The sequence below is a fragment of the Caretta caretta genome, chromosome 12, assembly GCF_965140235.1.
Source record: "Caretta caretta isolate rCarCar2 chromosome 12, rCarCar1.hap1, whole genome shotgun sequence".
Lineage (NCBI taxonomy): Eukaryota > Metazoa > Chordata > Testudines > Cheloniidae > Caretta > Caretta caretta.
Window position 1 is genome coordinate 16,878,920 of NC_134217.1, and position 24,180 is coordinate 16,903,099.

The following is a 24,180-nucleotide window of genomic DNA, read 5'->3' on the forward strand; positions in this document are numbered from 1 at the left end:
TGGGGCTATTCACATGCTTCAGAGTTAAGAGCATGCATAAGCATTTGTAAAATAGGAGCCTTAGCAAGCGAAAGGTAAGGTTAACATTCTCATCAGCTATTGAAACCCCATAGGTCTGAAAATTTGGCTCGCAACCTGATGTTACTGCAGCAGAACAATGCTAAAAATTGATAGTATAAAGGGTTAAATCCTGCTTGCCTTACTCATGCGAAAAGCTTTACTGAGTTGAAAGGTCTACAAATTTTGCTCTGAGGTTATAACTATTCAAATACTTAAAAGACTAGGTGGGTGAGGTAATATCTATTATTGGACCAACTTCTGTTAGCGAGTGAGATAAGCTTTCAAGCTTACACAGGAATAAGCTTGAAAGCTTGTCTTTCTCACCAACAGAAGCAGGTCCAATAAAAGATATTACCTCACCCACCATGTCTCGCTAATATCCTGGGACCAGCATGGCTACAACACTGCATACAAATACTTAAGGTCAGTCTCTGTAAAAGTATCCACTTCAACTGTTGACCATGGTTAACAAGTTTTGATTAAAGAAAGAAAATATAATAAAGCAGTTAACATTAGAGAAGGAAGAGCCAACACTCAATGAGACTGAAGTGTATCTTTCTGTGTATCTACATAGAACAGACAGGGCAAGCTAGCATATATTTTTTTGGCTTTACCAAAAGAGGCTTACCATGTATGTCTAAAGGTCTGAATAAGAGAAAGGGGAAAGGAAATAAGTTCAAAGATTTTGCACAAGGTTTTAATACACAAACCTATTAAACCTACCAGACAGTTAGACTCTGTAGACTAAGTCAAAAAACAAAAATAACTGCAATAGATTTGTTCTCATCACTTTCATGACTTAAAATGTCATTTTTCAATTAAATAATGAATGCCATATTTACTACTACTATACAAGCCTGACAATTATTTTGGCTTTCTGCACCAACCTCTGGTATTAATCATTGCAGGCAGGAATAACTAGAATAACTGAAGTAGTAAAGACAGTTAGCCAGAATACGTTTTCTTTAGGTTAAGCTACATAATTATGAACTGTATTACCAGAATGTCTTGTACTCATGCTAAGCTTTACTGTGGAAATTCACTACCAGTGAAATTGTTGTAAACTTTTTTCTTTGTACATGCAGAATCCGTCAGAAGCAAGATTTGTGCTCTGTTAAAATTGTCAAGTATGAACATTGTGCTAGGTACAGTTACTGCAAATGTCTCAATGGTCTAAGGCTACTTGTACTCTACAGTCTACTAATATCTGAAATCTGTACAAACCTAGAAAAAGAAAAGGTGTGTCCAATGTGTTGTAAACAAGGGGAAACAAATATGAGCACAGTTAAGCTCATAATTTGGAACAGAGTGAAGATGTAACTGCTGCAATTGGTAATGTATAAGCTTCTCTATATTATGCTGATCTATCTTTGATTAATAGAGCCTGGTTATCTGCTGTATGAGCAATAAAGAAACTGAACTCTCAATGAGACACAACATTTAATATTGATGCTAATGCACCTTCTCTTGCAAACATATAGTTAGAATTTCTCTGTATACTTTCCATGAATATTTAATTCCAGATTGTTTAGACAGCAACATGTTCTTCACTTTTTTTGAGCCTTAAGAGTGGCAATATTTTGGTTCCAGAATGACAAAGGATAAAGAAGTAGAGTGTTTGAATATTTGATTCTGCATTTTACTTTACCCCATTCTTATTATAAAGTGAATTATCAATGTACAACTCCATAGTGTTAGTATAAAGCATTATCTAACCTTGATAAAATCTCTGATGAGTTGGGCTGCTTTAACCCCATTCTGTACATTAAAGCTGATATCGACTTTTACTTCAGTGAAGGAATCTGTCAGTTTAATAATAGGTACCTGACAAAAGAGAAAGAGATAAAGTTAATATTTAACTATCTGAAAGGGAAAAGTAATCTACTAAATTTCCAAGATATATTTAGCTTCTTTACTAAAAGATGATGTGCAAATACCTACACTAGCAAATTTGAACTGTTTTATAGATTTGTAGAAGGAAGGGAGGAAGGAAGGGAGAGAGAAAGAGGAGAGAAAGATTGCAGGAGCACTGTGAATTTAAGATCTCAACCCTTCTTATACATTTAATTGAATTGCGAATGATTTTTACCTCATACTGAAACTATTTTCAATTTAAAAATCTGTTATGCATAACATTGTTCTGAAACATTTTAAAATGCTGTAAAGTGAACAGTTGTGAAGTCAAAACAGTACAATTTCTTGTGAAGAGCAAACACCAGAGGGAGACAAGTGCACAACAATTAAAGATCCCCGATTTCATGCAAACATTCTTAATGAGAAGAGGAAAGAGACACACAGCGTAGGTTTACACTGCACACTAATTCTGGGCTCCCACTCAGGTTTGAGCCCAAGCCCCCTTTACATCCACATAGAAATCAGTCTGTCTTGGGCCAGCAAGCACTCAGAAGCCAGGTTCTAGGACCCTGCTAAGGGGATGGGTCAGAGCCCAAGTTTTGTGGTGGTTTGGGGTCCAAGCTCTGTCGTTTTGCAGCGTGGATGCAGCTCAAGTCACAGACCGAGTCAGAAGGTCTGTATAATGAAGTATGGATGCATTAGTATGGCTATGAGACCCAAGTCTAGTAACTGTAAGCCCAGGTTTACAATGCAGCATGGAAGCTTAAGACCAGGCTCAAACATCAACTCCACACGGTTGGGTCCACAGGTTTCCAGTGCAGTTTAGACAAACCCACAAATATCACAGCAAATCTGTCCATAAATTAAACAAATTACAAGACACATTATGAGTAATAAAACTATCACTAAATAAGCAGATTTGATTCTAAACATCACAAAGCAAAATCTGAGTAAAATGATACTATTTTACAAAGTAGAAGTATACTTGAAGATATTAAATTGGCAAAAGACTTACAGTTGCTTTGTCTAGAACCTTTACTGAATCTTCATCTGCTACATTGTGCTTTCTAAGAGCCTCTTCCAGGGTCCACAGAGGCAAAGTCTCCCATTTTCCAAACACAACTAAGTCAATATCACTGAAATTACAAGAGAACATAAAAATAGTAAGTTAAAATACCTACTGATGCTAGGTTTGGAAGGTGTTTAAAAGTGTATGATTGGGAAAACGCCAATAGAAAGTAAAATAAGTAAAACAGCTCACTAAATTCTCTTAAGCAGGAGGAAAATAAGAATTAAAATACAACATCAGAGTAATTATTTTTTACATGTCTAAAATATATTAAGGGAGACAAGGTGGTAATATCTTTTACTGGACCAACTTCTGTTGGTGAAAGAAACAAGCTTTTGAGTTCCACAGAGCTATTCTTCAGGTGACCTCAGGTTTCAGATGGAACTCTTTCACCAAGAGAAGTTGGTCCAATAAAAGATATTACCTCACCCACCCTTGTGTCTCTCATAGCCTGGGACCAACACAGTTACCACACTGTAAATATAATAAAATCAGACAGCAAGCTACCATCTTGACAATTTGATAATGTGAAGTGGGACAAATGAATCTACCTTTCCATTAAGAAACAATGGAAATAGAGTTCAGAAGAACTATGAGCTGTTAATGTATGAAAACAGTTGATGTAATGACTACGTTAATAAGTGTAATTTCTAAGTATATAGAACAACTTTGAAACCTCTGGATTTTAACTGCTTTCCAGCCTCGTCTGCATCAAACTGGCTTCCTCCCCACCCCGCCCCTAAAGAACAGAGAAATATCAAAGATGGGACCCTTCACCAAGAGAGATTACATACCTATTCACTAAATAAATACTGAAGCAGAGTTTTGAAAAAGGTTAAGTAAGTATTTAATTATTTACAGTGTTTTAACTAAGTCTCAGTAGTTTTCCTTTGAATATGAAGATAGCTAGTCCTGATTAGAATTAAACTGTCAGAGCATCTTTAGCTGCAGGAGACAGAGGAGATCCACAGGAGCCCAGTTTGGGCTGTAGATGAGATTTGCAGGGGATTATTTTTCTCTGATGTGTGCATGAAAAGGAGTGGATCAAACTGATAGCACTAATTGTTAACTATCCAGTATTACACTACAAGTTTAAAAGAAAAACAATTATTTCTTTATGTGAATGAACTAGCAGTGTCCTCAGACAGAACAGATTTCAGAAATCAGTAAGGATAGCATCCAACGGTAATCACAGCCTTGATGAGCATCTAATCGAAATTTTAAAGATGTCTAGATGACAGTGTAATTTTATTAGGGTCCAAGAGAGTCATTACAATTTAAAAACAGTGAAAACTTTTTTGGAGGCTTTGAATAAGCTGAGGTTTATATTTTTCCAAACTTCTTTTTTGGTTTGTAGTTTAAGGTCTGCTTTCCAATCACTAGACCAGCCTGATTTGGGTAAAGAGGGAGGGATTTAGGCCTAGACAGATTAATCTTCACCAATAAACTGGCTTGCCAAATAAACTATGGCAGGAGGGGGAGAGAAATACTGGGAAAATCTACCTTATTTCAGAAGTTATTTTCATGCAGATTTTAGAATTTTGTACATTTACAGAAACCACATTAGGAACTTTAGAATTTGCACACAATCAGTGTTAGCAACAGACAGGTTTAACACCAGTCCAACTATATACTGTTTAACTTACCAGGAACAAGCACCATTCAGCACCTTTCAGAAAACTATGGTTAAAACCGTCTCAGAAAAAAAATACTTATTTTGTTCTGATCTACGCTTGCAGCTAAATGAGTGCTAAACTCATTGCTCATACAGACTGGAAGCAGCAAATGTTTGTAGTGTGCACCAAGCCAGAGAGAGCAATATATTAACACCCTGAGAATATATATTAACGCTCCGAGAATACATATTACCTGCAGGACAACACTACTTGACCCCCATCAGATGAACAATAATTATCTAATTAATCCTCAGCACTGAAGTAACTGGATATTCAAGGGATTCTATTTTAGAACAATAGAATCAAAAAAGGCCAGCAAAGGGTGTTTATCAGAAAAACCTCAGATCTAGACTAACTGTGTAACTAAACATGAATAAAAAAATTAAAGAAAAAAGAAAATGGTGTGCTTGTTAGAGACTAATAAAGTAGACTGAAGAGGCAAAGTATACCATGCTAGCCTAAATTCTGTTTTATTAAATCAAATACTCCAAGCATTGGAATTCTTCTGAAAAGCAAAGTAGGCAAGCTCCAGAGCAACAACAATAAACAGGGAAGAAAGGCAAGCAAGACAGAAGTGCCTCTGACCACTGCATCAACTGTTGAGAAAGATTTCAATTAAATTCTTACAATGGAGTTTTGGTAGTGAATAAAAACTAACTTTACAAATTGTAATCAAAATCTGAACCACTGAAGGGCTCAGAACAAATGCCAAGCATCAAGACTGGAACAGCAAGGGGATTAAGTCTATTAGACAAGTGAATAACGATGCATATTTTTCTTGCATTATCAGCACCTAATCTATTTTTGATTAATCCAAATAGTCTGAAGAAAGAACAAAGCCAAATTTAAGCAGGCAACATGTTTTCTTGGGGGACCTGTGCTTCTGAGAGGCCTACTTGTCAGAAATTTAACAACTCAGTTTGATTTCTTTCTTGTTGCTTCATAAGCCAAAGCCAATTAATTATATGAAGAAGTTGCTTTAATTTAGTTCCTAATTTTATTAAGCATTTTCCTCCTAACAGGAGATGAGAAACAAGAATTGTGAACAGAGAAGAATATTGTAGCAAGGTTTGGGAATCAACTAATTACTCATTCTGAAATGTTCCCTGGAAAAAAATGTTTTTAAAGGTCTTTAAAGTATAAACTACAGCCTTTGAATTGCTGATAGGACTTTATCCTGTAACCATTAGGGCTTGAAGCTTACTTATATTTTACATTTTTAATTGGCAAAATTGTTTTATATTCCTAATACAAGATCTTAATGCGATCTTCTGATGAACTTTCTGTAGATGGAAATTAGTAATGGATTTAACTAAGTCCGCAGTTAGCTACTTTAGATTTCTCAGTGATAGAAGCTTGAGTGGGACTAAATAGACACACTTCATCTTCAGCATCTGGTTAGTGTAGATGCTGATAGCTTTAAGAGTTCTTTTGGTTTAACTGGTTAGGTAAAAAATAGCCTCCTCTTTTGTTAGGCTCATTGTATACATCTTTAAAAAAAAAAAAAAAAAGCGCCTGGATTCTTAAAAAAGGCTGTATTCCCCTATCTTTATGGGCAAAGACATCTACAATCATTTACGTCAACCAAACTGACTAGGTAATAGGCTTAATTTCTTCTTCTAGAAATTGGATTCAGCTTCTCTTTTAATATGATAAATACCTTAATACTTGACCTCAAATGTCAGGTTTAAAAGGTATCACATGCTGGAAAAATCACAGTGAAGTGGGAGAAATCTAAAATTTTACTTTGATTTAATCCTGTAATTAGGCTGAATTACAAAACTAAATCTATTCTTGATAATACGATCAAAGGGGTCACATTTTATATTATTGCAAGCAGGATCTAAACAGGTGGATGTGTCCTATTTCATATAATCAATCAACCATTCTTTATATTTTTACAATGTATTTGATTGGGAGGGCTGAATAAAAGTATAATATTTTCCTTTAGGCTTGAGCAGTTTTCAGGGATGGTCAGACATTTTAAAGTATGAGGCAGTCTTTTAAAAAAGACAGTATCTTAAACGTCACTGAAACAGGTACTCTATAAAAATGCCTGTATACAAGTCAGCTTTGAATATATATATTGATACAAAATACATGATATAAGTCAGTAGTTAGGAAAACAGTAGGATGACAAGTACATATCCCACCCCAGGAACATTATTCTATCTCAGCATAGAATAATGTTCCTGGGGTGGAACAAATGCAGCATATAACAATGGGGGATAAAGGTAAACAGCAGAGGAAGAGATTTCAAAACATGCCTGAACAATGTATAAGAAGTTACTGGAAAGGTACTAACCTAGTAGGTAGATATAAACCAGTTTTAAAACTTCCAAATATCTGCACCTGTAACAGAGAAATAGGACATTAGAATGCACCTTTTACATTTCTGAACAAATTATCTAATCGAGTGACTAGTAAAGTTTGACTACTGCTACCCTCCACTGGTAGTTTTAGGTATTACTGAATGCATCCGATGAAGTGAGCTGTAGCTCACGAAAGCTTATGCTCAAATAAATTTGTTAGTCTCTAAGGTGCCACAAGTCCTCCTTTTCTTTTTGAAATATTTAACATGACCATAAAACAGAGGAGTTTGGCAAAGTCAAGTATTTACATCTTTAACTTTAAAAGAAGATTAGAAATAGAGCAATGCAGCAATAGGCCTAAAATATTCACGATAGAAGAGAGTATCAGAATAAATATTATTTCTAATTAAAGTGCTGCTTGAGACAGAGTTCTCGCTCCATCAGCTTTTCCATTACAAATCTCTCATTTTAAAATACTTAAGTGTGTAAGAAACTATTTTTAAAAATAATAATACTAGAGAAAAGCATCACTACACTGGGAATTAGGTTGGTATAACACCATTGCTGATATGACAGGATTTTCCATACCCCTGAGCAACAGTTTTACATAAGTTGCTAGCATAGACCAAGCCTTACTGACTTCTTCCTTCGGTCTTGGATTTTGCAGACATTAACACAGGGGTTCTCAAACTGAGGGTTGGGACCCCTCAGTGGGTCGCGAGGTTATTACATGGGGGGGGAGTCGCAAGCTGTCAGCCTCCACCCCAAACCCTGCTTTGCCTCCAGCATTTATAATGGTGTTAAATATATAAAAAAGTGTTTTTAATTTGGGGGGAGAGGGGGATGTCACACTCAGAAGCTTGCTATGTGAAAGGGGTCACCAGCACAAAAGTTTGAAAACCACTGCATTAACACAATGCTAATGTTTCTGAGAGAACCTTTACCATGCAATGTATCCAGAGGTATTTATTCTAACAAAAACAAATCCTGACAACACCCACAATTAATGCAAAATAGGAACCCTTTGCAAGCCAGTTTATATTCTTCTCCCCTCCCACCCCAACATTTAAAACAGTGAATCTTATGTTTGCCAATTTAAATAGACTTAAGCTTACTACTTCCCATCTTGTGTCCAACTATGGTATTGTCATAATCGTACAAGGTATGCAACGTCAACTGTTCTCTGACCAACGCAGAGGACTGTGTAATATCCAAGTACAGTTAAGGATAATGTGACAAGCTTTCCTCTGAATTTCATTGTATGACAACTTTTGTTTATACAATACTAGCAAGATTTAAATGTTCACTTTGTCAAATTATTTTATTTTAAATGCCTTCACTTAAAATCACAAAATGTTGTTCAGTTTCAGTGTAATTAAAGCCTCTCTCATGGTGGAACCCAGTTGATGCCAAGAACAAATCTCACTTATTAGGAATGTTTCCTTCTAAGCACATCCCCCTCAAATAAGAGAGCAAATGACAATTGCTGAAGTCTATAAATAAAGTTACAATTTAAGATACATAGTTTTACCCAATCAACTTTTTATCCCTTTCTTTATTGCTGTGGGGAAGCATACAATGTATGTGCCATGTCTTGTTTTAAAGTTTCATTCATGGGAACACATTTTATTTTATTGTTTGTGCTCATAAATGGTTTCAGCACATGCTTGTTCATAGTGTTTATACCTTACTGGTTATATGTTTTGGTGTCAAAGTATACAAGAACAGTTAATCTTAGTTAATTTCAAATTCAAGTTACACTGTATCTAGATTTGTCACATCTGAGACTTATAGGGTTTTAAAAACAAACCAAACAAACAAACTTACATGTGAAGTTAATGTGAATAGCACTGGCTAGAGCCATGGACAGAGACCAGGCACCACTCAAGCTTCCCCCAGTAAAACACCTACCAACTAATATCCTTGGGGCAAGTGAAACGATATTGGATTTCTAAATTACATTCTATGGAGTTAATTTATTGTAGTAATGCTTTATTTAAAATTAAATAACAGAGTCAACAGTTTAAATTTGAAAGCACACGCAAAGATTTTACAAGATGAGAACAACAACAACAACAATTTTAGTCATGAGCTACAGCATTACACTATCATCTACACCACTGTTGCTCCTGGATGCACTGCCTTAGTGCTGGCTGCTAGGGCTGCAAGTAGGGATCGGGCCCTTCCCCTTCTGGAGACAGCTGGGGCACAACGCTGGAGAAGCAGGCAGCTGGTGAGTTACTCACCTTCCCGGGGCAGTGGGACTCAGGCTTTGGGCTTCACCCCTGGGATGGTGGCGTGGCAGGCTCTGGCCATGGGGCTTCGCGCTCCAGCTTTTGGCTCTGGCTGCACAGTGGCAGGCCCCAGGATGGGGCCATGCAGTTTCGGGCTCCATCCTCCGGCCACAGGGCTTTGGGCTCTGGCTACGGAGCATCAGGCTCTGGCTCCCAACTGTCTCCCCCAACCCAATCACCCCTGGCTCCTGTTGTCTCCCCCTACCCCTGAATCCAGGGCTTAATCTGTCCCCAGGTTTGTTGGGTCTGAGTAAATACGCTATGAAAAGTGATATTTATATGTTTGTTAATATCACTTTTAACCACAGACTTACAAGCTAGCAATAAATAAATTACAATGATTTTGAACATGTATATGTGCATATTTATTTGTTTTTCCTAAAGCTAACAAGTATTTTAGGAAAAAGTGTGAGTGGCCACGAGCAAGAGTTGGTGGACACACTCTGAGGCCACCAAAAAAAACTGTCCTGAGAAACCCTAATCTAAGTCACATGTTCCTTCCTACACCATCTCTTATACCTGTATGAACATAAGCTTCTCTTTTCCAGCAGGAAAAGCCACCTCAATGCAATCGGGTAGGCCTCCCCCATCAGTCATGTTCTTCTACACTCGTCCCTTAACTTTTTTTTTTTTTTTTTAACGTTACTTAAGAGTGGGAGGCAAGAACTAATGAGATGCATAGTAACACACACCCAAATATAATTCTGGTTAGATTTCATACCCTTCCTTTGTTGCTAGTATGTCTAATTTAGCTTCCCTGACCAGGGCCTTTGTTCATATATATATCTAAAGTGCTAAGCTCAGGTATGGTGCCATAGAAATAGTGAATATCTTTTATATCACAATTTGAGCATAAAGTTATTTTTGTAATCAGGGGAAAAGTGATAGTGTAACAAATAAAAAAAAGCTGTTTACAAAGACCCAGAGCCAAAGCTTTTTGTTAGAGCATGCCAAGTCCTACTCACATCTGCATTTGGCCAGAGCTCCTTAATAACGTTTTCTATTCTGTTCACCACTTCCATTCGCATTCTTTCTTCTTCCGGTCTGGGAGACATGTACTTGAAGAAATCAATGATTTCTTCATGAAGACTGAAGAAAGAAAAAAAGATAAAAGTTAACTAAAAAAGGGAGAAAATTAAAAAGGCTGCTATTATCTCAAATGGTTTAGAAATATTTCAAGGACACTGAACATTAATTTTAAACAAAACTATTGTCTGCCTTCAACAAAAGTAAATTCAGATTTATGGAAGTTTAATTTCAAACACATTAATCTACAAAATATAGGATATGCTTATATCATGTTTCCAAAGAATATGGAAATTAATCAAAGCTGTTTTTGTTCACACTAAAAGTGAAAGAAATAGCACCACTAAATATGTTAACATCAGCGTGATATATAAAGCTTTAAATCTTCAAGAAAGTCTAATGAGGAGTTCAGAGTACGCACAGTTTCCAAATATTTAAACAAAAGCCTTTTAAGCTAACCTTTTCGGTTAGTCCCTTGTCACCACTGAGTCATCGCCTGTGTCAGCACAAGCGATTTGTTAATCCACACAAAATCAACTGAGACATTTAAACAAATGTGAACTAACAAACAGTTGTCTGTAGTTAGAGTCATCTGAGTTATACGTACCTGTTTGCCCACTGCTAAGCAGAAATGTTCACACTAAGCACTGTATTCTCCTATTACCGTTAAAAAGGAGTTGTGTACACACGTCAACAGAACACAGGATAGAATGAAGTTGGCAGTCAGCTGATCAGCTGCATTATTTTAAAATAAGTCCCCCCCCCCACATTTTGGGTGGGGTTTTAATAAATTATGCTTCGTATAGCTGTTTAAACACAAGTCTCATTACACAAGTCCAGGAAATTTGTGTATCCATTTGCACTAGCACGTAGCAACATCCTCCTGACTAACCAGAAAACTAAAGCCCATTTTTCACCATGTTTCCTCTGTCAACACCACCAAATTTAAACAGTCACTGAATTCCTGCAAGATTAAATAAATCCCTGACATAGGATTGATGAGTTTATTTCACTTGTTTCCTACAGTGACCATTATAATAGCAGCTAGATGTTTCAAAGAGAAATTTAAAAAAAAAAGTTATTTGTAAAAACAAATGCATCTTTCCTGGAAGCTCTGATGGACTGCCAAGAGGAATGATTTACAAAATTGAGGTCCTCAGATGGGAGGTGAAATGTCTTCCTAGCCTCCCCCACTGCCCCTGTCTCCCCACACACAATGGAAGCTATACCACAGGTGTCATGAAATAGATGAAGGACATCCGAAAGGGACAGAATGGTAAGTATTATGACTAGAGATACGCAACTCAAATTTCATCCGCCTGAAACATTTTAATATTCTTCTGTTACAAGTAACATCGTAGATTACTAAAACTGACAAGAGATTAGAGGATCAAATATTTTCTTTATTTTTGACTTAGTATTTATCTATGTTCTTTGTATAATTAGTTTAATTTCTTAGTCTCTTACACTAGCATGACTAGGTCATGCTTATGCATGACATTCTATTCCTCAGGTAGTGCTACAGAGTGTTTCTAACAGCAAATCTGCTCTTTCAGTGTTCACTTGGTTGTTACTATAAAACTTGTCTTCCTACTGTCTTACTCCTTCCTCCTCTCCCCACTTGCATTCTTCACTCAAAAATCTTCAACATGAGACCAAAACACACATCCTTCAATTTACTGTTTGTGATCTGCTACTTAGAGGTATTTGCTTACCTAATCATTTGGTTTTTCAAAAGGTCTCCTAGTCTACCACTAATATTTCCTCTTAGAAATCCTGATGCAATTCAGTCTGTTGGTAATATTTTACAAGTTCTTCTAGCACTATAACCTTATCATGATAATTAAGTTTCTGTGAGATGCACACACTGGGGAACTCTAGTCTGAATACTCCATGGCCAACAGAGCTTTTTAGGCAACATCTGATTTTTCAGTCATTGGGTCACATTACCACTTACTACTGAGATTCCTAGCTAATGGCCAGGAGTACAGAGATTAATGTACAGATTTACTGTTAAGTACAGCCTGCAGTGACAAAGGAAGAGGATGCTAGTTAAACAGTCAGTCTGCCAGAATTTTTAAAAAAAAGCACGATAACTTAACTCTTCCTGTTTGTAATTTAAAAAAGGGGGGAAAAAATGATAAATTGAATGTTTCCAGAGGTTATGGGAAAAAGCAGTCTATTAATGCAGTTACTTGATTAGTAAACAGTAAACTGAGTGACAAAGTTCGGTTCTCATGCTTTAAAATAAGATTACTTTGTTACAGATTTGTCTCCTATAGTTCTTAATGGACATTACATTCCTATTAACTCAAGTAGCAACAATTCTGTAAGAACACCTATATATTAAACAGAATAATATGCAGAATATCAACTGATCTATATACAACAACTGTTTGATGCATCACCTGACCCTGATCAGGGACCTTCTATAAGTAGTTGTATTTGTTTGACATTGTCATTTATCCAACCAAATTATGAAAAAATACCCACATCCCATTTTCCTCTAAAACGTTAGCATGTCTGATTTTGCTAACTGCTAATGGTGCAAGCTAAAAAGCCAAGAGACAGAAAATTAAGTAACACAAGGATACAACCATAAGTCAGAAGTGCTCTGGACTCCCGACAGGTTTCAGAGTAGCAGCTGTGTTAGTCTATATTCGCAAAAAGAAAAGGAGTACTTGTGGCACCTTAGAGACTAACCAATTTATTTGAGCATAAGCTTTCGTCAGCTACAGCTCACTTCATCAGATGCATGCAGTGGAAAATACAGTGGGGAGATTTTATATACATAGAGAACATGAAACAATGGGTGTTACTATACACACTGTAACGAGAGTGATCAGGTAAGGTGAGCTATCACCAGCAGGAGAGAAAAAAAAAGCTTTTTGTAGTGATAATCAAGGTGGGCCATTTCCAGCAGTTGACAAGAATGTGTGAGGAACAATCGGCGGGGGGTGGGGGGGAGGAATAAACATGGGGAAATAGTTTTACTTTGTGTAATGACACATCCACTCCCAGTCTTTATTCAAACTTAATGTAATGGTGTCCAGTTTGCAAATTAATTCCAATTCAGCAGTCTCTCATTGGAGTCTGTTTTTGAAGTTTTTTTTAATTGAAGAATTGCCATTTTTAGGTCTGTAATTGAGTGACCAGAGAGATTGAAGTGTTCTCCGACTGGTTTTTGAATGTTATAATTCCTGACGTCTGATTTGTGTCCATTTATTCTTTTATGTAGAGACTGTCCAGTCTGGCCAACATACATGGCAGAGGGGCATTGCTGGCACATAATGGCATATATCACATTGGTAGATGTGCAGGTGAATGAGCCTCTGATAGCGGGGCTGATGTGATTAGGCCCTGTGATGGTGTCCCCTAAATAGATATGTGAACACAGTTGGCAATGGGCTTTGTTGCAAGGATAGGTTCCTGGGTTAGTGTTTTTGTTGTGTGGTGTGTGGTTGCTGGTGAGTATTTGCTTCAGGTTGGGGGGCTGTCTGTAAGTAAGGACTGGCCTGTCTCCCAAGATTTGTGAGAGTGTTGGGTCATCCTTCAGGATAGGTTGTAGATCCCTAATAATGCGTTGGAGGGGTTTTAGTTGGGGGCTGAAGGTGACAGCTAGTGGCGTTCTGTTATTTTCTTTGTTGGGCCTGTCTGTAGTAGGTAACTTCTGGGTACTCTTCTGGCTCTGTCATTCTGTTTCTTCACTTCAGCAGGTGGGTACTGTAGTTGTAAGAATGCTTGATAGAGATCTTGTAGGTGTTTGTTTCTGTCTGAAGGGTTGGAGCAAATGCGGTTGTATCATAGAGCTTGGCTGTAGACAATGGATCGTGTGGTGTGGTCTGGATGAAAGCTGGAGGCATGCAGGTACGAATAGCGGTCAGTAGGTTTCCGGTATAGGGTGGTGTTTATGTGACCATCGCTTATTAGCGCCGTAGTGTCCAGGAAGTGGATCTCTTGTGTGGACTGATCCAGGCTCAGGTTGATGGTGGGATGGAAATTGTTGAAATCATGGTGGAATTCGTCAAGGGCTTCTTTTCCATGGGTCCAGATGATGAAGATGTCATCAATGTAGCGCAAGGGGGCATTAGGGGACGAGAGGGGCATTAGAGAGCTGAGGAAGCGTTGTTCTAAGTCAGCCATAAAAATGTTGGCGTACTGTGCGGCCATGCGGGTACCCTTAGCAGTGCCGCTGATTTGAAGATACACATTGTCCCCAAATGTGAAATAGTTATGGGTCAGGACAAAGTCACAAAGTTCAGCCACCAGGTTTGCCGTGACATTATCGGGGATAGTGTTCCTGACGGCTTGTAGTCCATCTTTGTGTGAAATGTTGGTGTAGAGGGCTTCTACATCCATAGTGGCCAGGATGGTGTTTTCAGCATGCAGTGTAGATGTACCCTAACTGGACTATTAAAGAGAATGCTGAATTTGTTTGCAAGTGTCTCAAGAGGAATTCTAAATCTTTAGCTTAAAGATGAAAAGTATCCACAAATTAGTTCTCGCAATATGACAGTATTTTCTTACTATTTAATTGCCACTTCATTCATTAAGTTACTTTGGATATAAAACAAAGCCTTGGTTGTTTTTGTTTTTAAAAGAAATTGTTACACTGCAATAATAATTGTTATACTGTCAAAACTCATTGGAAGCAAGGAGTCTTGTGCAGCAAGTCCCTTGCTAATGCAGTAATAATTAGTTGTTCAACTCAAATTCAACTCAGAAACAGATGCCTGGTCTTTTTAACCTGCACAACAAAAAAACAGTCTGTTCAGTGGTCTCACCTCACTGCTCTTCTTTTCCAGGTGACCACTCTTTCTCCAGGTGGCAGTGCTTCCAGCAGGGGACAGAGAAGGGGCAGTGCAACCAGACACATTTCTCTTCAAGGAAACGGCTATATAGCCATAATAAAACACTCTTCACAGTACTGTTTACTGTATTTTTAATTGGATTTATATTCACATATATTAGAAATTCACCTATTACTAAAATTGTACTGTAAATCCAGCACTGCGATCAGTGAAAGTTAGCACGAACATCAAGGGCTGTACTGTTTTCATGAAAAACGACTGAAGATATGGATTATAGATGGAGTATTTTTTCTTCACCAGAATCCTGGGGCTGAGCAAAAGTTCAAACCTGCCTGTTAAGAGATTAAGTTGACTTTGTAGAAAATAGCCATATCCTTATCAGTTTTCAGCTTCAAGTAGTTATGCAAATCTGGTAACCGGATTCAGATTTACTCATCTCATTCTGGACCTCAATAAGAGCAGACCAGTTGAAAGTCTCAGGGTGCAGAATAAGGAGGAAAAACAAAAACCAACCAACCAGGGGCGATGTGATATCCACAGGAGCAGAAATACCTTGTTACTGAATGCCAACCCTATATTCAATTAAAGACACAATTTAGGTTTTTAAATTTTGTTAAAATCCCTTCTTGGGACATTTATTTGTAAGCAAGGATTTTTAAAAAATTTTTATACTAGCTGTACCTTTAAGAATGATTTTACAAAAGGCTCAACTCTGTATCCACTGAAATCAAAGGAAGTTTTACTATGGATTTAAATGGGTGAAAAATCAGATGCCTCAAAAGGGAAACCCAGTTTTTAATGGGAAAGCTAGAGGCTACAATATGGTATTTTGGGGGAGAAGAGATTCACAATCCTTACAGCTCAGAATGTTATTTGATTAATAGTTCAGATGATTAAGTTTCCAGACCAAGTAGAATTTTTGGAGGTACCTAACTGATTTAGGAGCCCTTTGAAAGTTATTCCAGATAGTCAGTGAACAGATGATGAACTATTTACTATTCATGGTGTGTGACTGGTTATTCAGTATGTTTTCTGCTTTCTACTGAACATTTCTCTCTTAACTACAGAAGAGGGGGGCTGCCATTATTCACAAATTTGTAGCAGGTATGTTTTCATGTATACTGGCTGTCACATGAATATTAGTGAACAAGTAGTATGACCCCCAAAACAGCATAAAAATGAACCAGTCAATTATTCACAATTTTTTAGAACTTTTCAAATCAACTAATTAAGTGGTAGAGGAACAAAATAAGCAAAAATTCTGCTTGATGGGTATGCATTTGGCAAGTGTCAAGGAGAGACAGGATTAAAATCTGAACTAAAGTCTCATTCCTGGAGTTTTAATGAAGACTCCTGGGAAAACATGAACTGTAGGACCATTTTTATTCCGAAAAAGATATGAAGTACTGTTCAGACTATTTTAGAATCAGCTGTGCCTCAATCAGGATGAAAGTTGTCTTCATTTAGTACATTCAGGATTGTTTCAACTCAAGAATGCAGGCAAATTTCTTCAGTGAATCAAAAGCCTTATCTTTCACTGACAGGATAAGAATAAACTTATTCTAGAAAGAGTTCAGAAAAAATTTCCGAGTTGAGTTTAAAACTTAAGTCACAACTTATTTTCTTGCTTTCTTTTTGAAAAGAAGGAATTTCTATTCAATACTGAATAATCATACGTAAGGCTGCAAGACTGTCACGGAGGTCACTGATTCCGTGACATCTGTGACTTCTGCAGTTGCCGGTGCGGCTGGCCTGGGGGCTGCCTGAGCAGCTTGGGCATCCGCTAAGCCAACCACACCAGCTGCTGCTGGGCCAGTCTCAGCAGCAGGAGTTTGGGTGTGGGAGGGGGCTCAGGTCTGGGGTAGGGGCACAGGAGGAGGTGAGGGCTCAGACGGCGCTTACCTTGGGGGGCTCCCCCGTAAGTGGTGACATGTCCCTCAGCTCTGTCCTAGGCAGAGGCGTGGCCAGACAGCTCTGTGTGCTGCCTCTACACACAGGAACTGCCCCCACAGCTCCTGTTGGCCACAGTTCCTGGCCAATGGGGGCTGCAGAGCCGGCGCTCAGGGTGGGGGCAACACACGGCGTCCCCCCGGCTGTGCCTCTGCCTTGGAGCCAAGGGACATACTGCCACTCTCGGGGAGCTGTGTGGAGCCAGGTAGGGAGCTTGCCAGCCCTGCCAAGACCCTCCCCAGCACCCGTGACGCCCCCAGCCCCAGAGCACCCAAGATTTTGTCAGGAGTATATAGTACAAGTCATGGACAGATCATGGGCTGTGAATTTTTGTTTACTGCCCCTGACCTGTCCATGACTTTTACTAAAAATACCTGTGACTAAAACGTAGCCTTAAATCACAGATTTGATGGGTATAAAAACTAGTCTTGTCGCAGAAAACAATTATACAATAGTCAAATTTAAAATTTATTCTGTAGTCTGATGTTTCAAACAAAACAGATCACCAAATCTAAAAATCATTTCATCTAAACAATATCACTTCTGCTAACATTCTTTGGTAGATGATATGCAACTTCACATATCTTTAAAGCTTTCAATACAGCAGTGGAAAAATTCCATTGCTGAGTCCATAATTAGGTGTTTTTTGGTCCTTTCTTTTCTTCCTTCTTGGTCCTTCATTTTCTTCCTTCTTTCACATTTAACTCTCCAAAGCCAACAAGAAAACTGCACAGCGTTTTGATTCCAATCTGAGATACACGCCTAAACATATGGGCGTACCTCAGAGGTGGGCAAACTACAGCCCGCGGACCATATCCGGCCCGCAGGACCCTCCTGCCCAGCCCCTGAGCTCCTGGTCCAGGAGGCTAGCCGCTGGCCACTCCCCTGCTGTCCCGTCCCCTCCCCCCCCCCGCACCTCAGCTCACTGCACCCCCAGCACAATGCTCTGGGTGGTGGGGCTGCGAGCTCCTGGGCAGCGCAGCTACAGAGCCCAGCCTAACCTGGTGCTCGGTGCTGCGCAGTGGCATGGCTGGCTCCAGCCAGGCGGCGCGGCTGTAGTGCCGCCAGCCACCGGTGCTCCAGGCAGTGCTGGGGGTTGGATAGAGGCCAGGAGAGTTCGGGGTGGAGGTCAGGGGGCAGGGGTGGGGATAAGGGTCGGGGCGGTCAGAGGGCGGGGAACAGGGGCGTTAATTAATTGACATGCCTTTCTAAAAGAGATCTACCTTGATACTGAAAAATATCAACTCTCCAAATCTAGAGCTGGAACAGTTAAAAATCCTAGCTGAAGACTACCTGGTGGTTTTGCAGTTGGGCGTCATGCAGTACACACAGCTTCTGTACAAGTATAAAAACTGTCAGTTAAGATTGAGATTTTTTTTTTTTTTTTTACACCAAAATAGTTATACAATTAGAATCCAGCATGTAGACACAGCTATACTGGTAAGGAGGTGCCTTATGCCCATATTGCTCATTTCCCTTCCAGTATAAAAATAGCTATAGATATATATCAGTATACAAACCTTTATACTTCAAATTATACCAGTACAGATAAAGCAGTACTTGTGCTTACTGTGCTTATATAAGCCCAGAGAGGACTCACTATCACTCCTTGAGGCTAGAGAGGTTATGTCCACCGCAGGTCTATTATATCTTGTATGTATTGAGAATGGGATACCAAAGTGAGGAACTGCTATTGTAACATTACAACTCTCACTCAGGAAGTTATTTTTGTTGCCCCTATTTTGGAAGGTGGAATGGAACATCATATACATTTTTCTTTTAAAGAGCAAGATTGAGGATGGGGTGGGATTACTTCTGACAGCGTCCTTTAAAGAGATTCTTTTAAACCACCATCAAATTTCAAGAAAAGTTTCAGAGTAGCAGCTGTGTTAGTCTGTATTCGCAAAAAGAAAAGGAGTACTTGTGGCACCTTCGAGACTAACAAATTTATCTGAGCATAAGCTTTCGTGAGCTACAGCTCACTTCATCGATGCATCCGATGAAGTGAGCTGTAGCTCACGAAAGCTTATGCTCAGATAAATTTGTTAGTCTCGAAGGTACCGCAAGTACTCCTTTTCTTATTTCAAGAAAAAGCAACAAGAACCCTTACTAAGCTACAGATATCTGTTCTGGAGGCTCAAGAGGAAGGCACCCAATGCAGTGATCAGTTTGTCAATTACTTCAGTTTATGCTGCAACAGTTATGCCTGAACACAGACACCCTTCAAACCATTTCCAATGATCTAGCTCTGCCAGTAAATTCTAGTGGCCATTTCCACATTTATAGTGTGTGGGGGGCGGTGGTTTAAAACCATTTATCAAGCTTAGTGATAAAAAGATTCTGGATAGATGTGTTTTCATTATTGATCACAAGAGTGTACATAAAGCCTGTCTGGCATGTCTGCAAAGTCTGTCTGGCATGTATTATATCTAAACAAGAACAAATGACTGGTTTAGCTTGAGAGGTCCAGTTACCCTCAAGGAAAGGGATCTCAAATGTAGCACCAGTGAAATCTCTGCTGATAGGAATCTGTAGTAAAATTGTTCAAAAATATGCTAGTCTATTGGGATACTGGAAATGAGTAAGTGACTACAGTCTTGGGGTTAGGCTGTTCATAATTAAAATGCCAAAGCCCGTTTCCCAAAGCTATTAAAAAATGCTATTGCTTTGATGGTTACTACCATAAATTAAAGCGTGTCATACCTCAAAATATACTGTCCCATACTAACAAACAGCTTCATGTATGATTGTGTAGTAGATCTGCTTTACAGCTATAAGGACCAAAAGTTTGACGAATGCTGCTAGTCTCAACTTCACTAATGAATTCTGTTTTGAGTTGTGATTACACAACAAAAAACTAAACATCAGACGGCATTTACTTCGTGGAGCAAGTTAAACTAGACTTAAGTCTAAACTTAGACTTTGCACTAAGACTGTCACAGCAATTTTGATCCTTTTAAGCTTTAGTAAATGTAGGGCAAACTTACAAGTAATTCACATTTAATTAGCAGGAAAACAATTATTTCAGTATGACGTCCTTTTAACAGCTATTTGTACAGGTAGCCAATGAAAATTTTTCAAGTAAAATCAGATATACTGTTTTGCTACTTGGAGAACCAAGGCAATGGTCAAAGCTTTATGAAATGTTTTCTGCATTAGATTTTGAAATATTAAAGTGATCTACAGAAGAGTCCCTATAAAATCACTAATTGGATTCTCTGTATTAAAATGTTCAGTCAAAGATTTTTATAAAGGATTAAAAGCTATCACAGATGATTTTACAAGAAGTTTCAAATCTAACAAGGCACCATATGCAATTTAAGTTACAAGCAAAAGTTCTGATACCAACAAGCCCCACTGGAACTGTTTATTACACGAGAACTGCTAATCATACATATATTATTTGCATCCAGTGCTCTATTTAGACATACTTTACAATGTTAATACATAACAGGTAAAGTCAGCCGATCCTCTCTAAAATCTAATCTCAAAGCAAAGATTATTTTCCTCTTCTTAATCATTTGACAACACTTCAGTGCCACTATGCTAGCCACATTAGAAAATATATATAAAAACAGATAGCAGAGAACTGTATTTTTGCAACTTGCACCAATGCAGTTTGTCTGTATTACAGATATGCACATCATATCCACATTCAGCAACCCTGGAATCTGTAGGCAAGATCTGTGTATTTTCCCACAATAGCCTCCCTAAAGCAGACACAGCGATAAACTAAAACTTATTGCACCTGTTCACATTTATTTATTTATTCCAACAGGTGCTTCAAGATGTTCTATCCTGCAAGGGGAGAAACATACGTGCACTGAAAGGCATGGGATATACTCTCCTGCACTCTCACAGTTGCAGGTGTACAAGGAACAAGTCACACACATCTGTTCAAACTGCTGGACCACATCTGGACATGAAGATCTGGTGACCACTGCCAATACAAAGGCAACAGTGCTTTGAGAAGATAAGATGCTCCATTTCACTCATTTATTCAATAACAATTATTTTTTCTCCATTCTGGTTTTATGGTTGAACTGAAGATTGCTCTTCCCTTTCCCCTGAAGGCAGTTGGGACATGGGGAAAAAGGGGGAGATGTACTTCTTCTTGGGGATGAGTAAGATGGTAGATGAGTGCAAGCTTTGTTACTCACTGTAGTGTTAGTGATCTATTTCTACTCTTTTTCAGGTCTCAGATGCTATTGGAGGTAGTGAGTGGAAAGCTGTGGCAACCTTAATAAAATACGCACACTTTGGAAAATTTGTGCATGTCTAACCAACCAACCAACCTTTGGGTTTTTGCCCTTTTTTCCCCCCTCCAGCTGATATGCCATGAGACAAACAAGTTATCATTTTCATTCCATCCGTCCTCTGCTGCTCTGGGGGCTCAGGAGCTAGTACAGATAGCTGAGCAGAAGACAGACCAGCCAAATACCACCTCAGTTGCTCTTCAGCCTGTGTGCAGTCATCTTGACATGGGATAGAACCAGTACTCTAAGCCTCCAAATCTGTAACTGAAGGATAAGCAAGAGCGTTGAGAGATTGCACTGGATCGGGCAAGTGTACTGCTGAAGCAGTTCAACCAGCAATTACATCAACAAGTTGGCACAGTACTGGGAGATGTAACAATTTACACTTGGACTGAGCAAGTGCAACTTCAACAGCAGTGATAATGTCTGTGTGCTGCCAGTAGCAATTGTGTGGTAAACGGTGTGGACAGAGCTTCTCAGTGTGTAGACTAAGCCCATCTAGATGAGGGCACTGAGTATGCATGCTGTGGGAAAGATCTGGAAGCTGGGGGGAAACCCTAAGAGCTCCAAAATGAACACCGATATGGAGCAGGGCACCATTGTTCTGGACACATTCCCATGGCAGGTCCCTTGAAGCGTCACAGTGGGAAGAGAGAATCTGTATGGAGACCAGTGGGTCCTGCTTTGCAGTTGTGATACGTAAGATCCCACCTCTGAGTCCAACAACAAGGTTCCCCTTCCTCTGACAACAGCAGGACTGATCCAGTGAGTGCCAGGGATTGGTGCTGAGAGCCTGGCATTCAATGGAGTAATGCCACCACAAAGGCACCAAGGGCAATGTCTTGGGTGATGGGAGTGATCAGGTTTCCCTTTGATAGTACCGAGGAGCTTCCTGTCCTCCTGTGGTACAGGAGGCTGAATTGCAGGCACAAGTGGCAGCAGTCCTGAGGGACCAGACTCCTGTAAGGAAGGATACACCTGCACCAAGAGGGAGAGCAGGTTTCTTTCTGCCACAAATGCGTCCGGGGCAATTGGCACCAAGTTGGTCTCTTGCTGTGGTGCCAAAAAAGTTGACAGTGCTGCCTCCAGGACCGAGCTTGAGCCAGTGCCCCTTGCAGAACCAGAGCCAACTAGGCTTTGGCACCAATTTGGAGGAGTGGTTAGGTTTCAGGTGCACTCTTCTCAACTCCCTCAACCCTCTTACCAGACTTGGAGGGTGGAGACCTTGCCCTGGCCAGTGCCCCTCTGGAAGCTTTGTATGTCTTCCTCTCTTCAGACAAGGGAAAACAGTACTGGAATTCCACTAAAGCTGGAGATCACTTCTCACTGAAGCCACAGTACTTGGCATAGAGTCAGATCAGGATGGCTCCAAGAGTAGCTGGAGCATCACCTCCACCAGCTGGAATTTCAGCCTATCCTCTCTACCCTTCTTCGTCCAAAGCTTGAACTCCCTGCAAATATGGTACTGGTCCTTCATGTGCTTCCCCCAAGCACTTCAGGCATTTATTGTGCCTGTCGCTCGCTAGCACATGACTGAAGCAAGAAGGCTTGAAACCCAGTGACCAGGGTATACCTTGAATAGAAAACTCCAAAAGAGGAAATCAAATCCAAAAAAAATTATTTAAATTATTTTTATACAGCTAAAACTTACTATCTTAACGCTAAAGACCAGACTAACTACATACAGTTCACAAAGGTTGAGAGAAATAACTATTCTGGTATAGATGAGACAAAAATCACAGGCAGAAAGAAGGAACAGATTGGGGCTCTGCCCTTGATGACTGCATGTAGTGTCATGCAGCAGGAGCCCAAGTTGCACAACAGGTATACCAAGGGAGAAAGTTTCCCATAAGAACAGATACTGAAGTTCAAACCACAATCAAAGTAAACATCAAGCAAAGTCAATAAGAGGTTTTCTGCATAGACACCTTGAAATACATTAATTCAACAGGTTTCAGAGGAACAGCCGTGTTAGTCTGTATTCGCAAAAAGAAAAGGAGTACTTGTGGCACCTTAGAGACTAACCAATGTCTCTAAGGTGCCACAAGTACTCCTTTTCTTTTTATTAATTCAACAGTCCAACTAAAACACCTGAGAAATAATTAGAGAAAAATCCAGCTGTACATCCAGTGGTTTTAAGCCTAGCTCAAATGTTGACCCAACACTCTATCTGAGCCTTTGCAGTCACCATCATTATTCAGCTTAAGACGGTTTTCCCCATTGCATTAGGTTGAGTTCAATACTTTTGGTTAACTGAAAATGCATGAAGGTTACTAAAGTATCTGACTCTACAAGGATAAAATCAATCTACCATAAAGGTCCAAGTTCATGTGAAAACTAAACACAGTTTTCAGAGATAATTTATGTATCAATTTTAGACCAAAACCATAGAAAGAAAACAAAATTGTTGTCTCGATACACGTATACGATAATTTGTTGCACACACATCTACAGAGTTCAGAAAGATAGACTGTCTGTTTTGTTTGAAACATCCAAGAAAGCACTGGCTGCTTCTAAAGCCTCCACAAAGGATTCGAAAGCTAGTGACAAGTTTTAAAAAGTGACCTTGCCCAAGCAAGGGCTTTCCTGTACCAGAGGCATTAGGGCTCACTTGACTGCACCAAGGGAAACGTCTTGGGTGGTCAGAGTGATCAGTAAACCATGGATTAAAGATTCACTCTAATCAGGCTATGTATTTACTAACAGGATTAACATCTAGGTCACCAGAAAGCACCTTTCGGGGGCAAAGGCTCCTGCATGACCATGGCCCAGCAATATACAACATTTACGGTAACTACAGATGGTGTAAGTGCTAGTACTCCTGTACTGAACCGGAGGAATGCTACCTTAAGGAGTAGGAGTTCCTCTGCCT

At 39.3% G+C, this 24,180-nt stretch overlaps 1 protein-coding gene across 2 annotated transcripts in view; it reads right to left on the bottom strand.

Moving 5' to 3' along the window:
- Positions 1-24,180, bottom strand: part of TENT4B (terminal nucleotidyltransferase 4B) — a 52,511-nt gene that overhangs the window by 17,182 nt on the left and 11,149 nt on the right. For both annotated transcript variants that reach the window (XM_075118369.1, XM_048816545.2), the window contains exons 2-5: positions 10,231-10,354; positions 6,965-7,011; positions 2,930-3,050; positions 1,777-1,884 (exon numbers count right to left, since the gene is read on the bottom strand). In XM_075118369.1, coding sequence (XP_074974470.1) covers positions 1,777-1,884; positions 2,930-3,050; positions 6,965-7,011; positions 10,231-10,354 — 400 coding nt within the window. The remainder of the gene's footprint in view (positions 1-1,776; positions 1,885-2,929; positions 3,051-6,964; positions 7,012-10,230; positions 10,355-24,180) is intronic.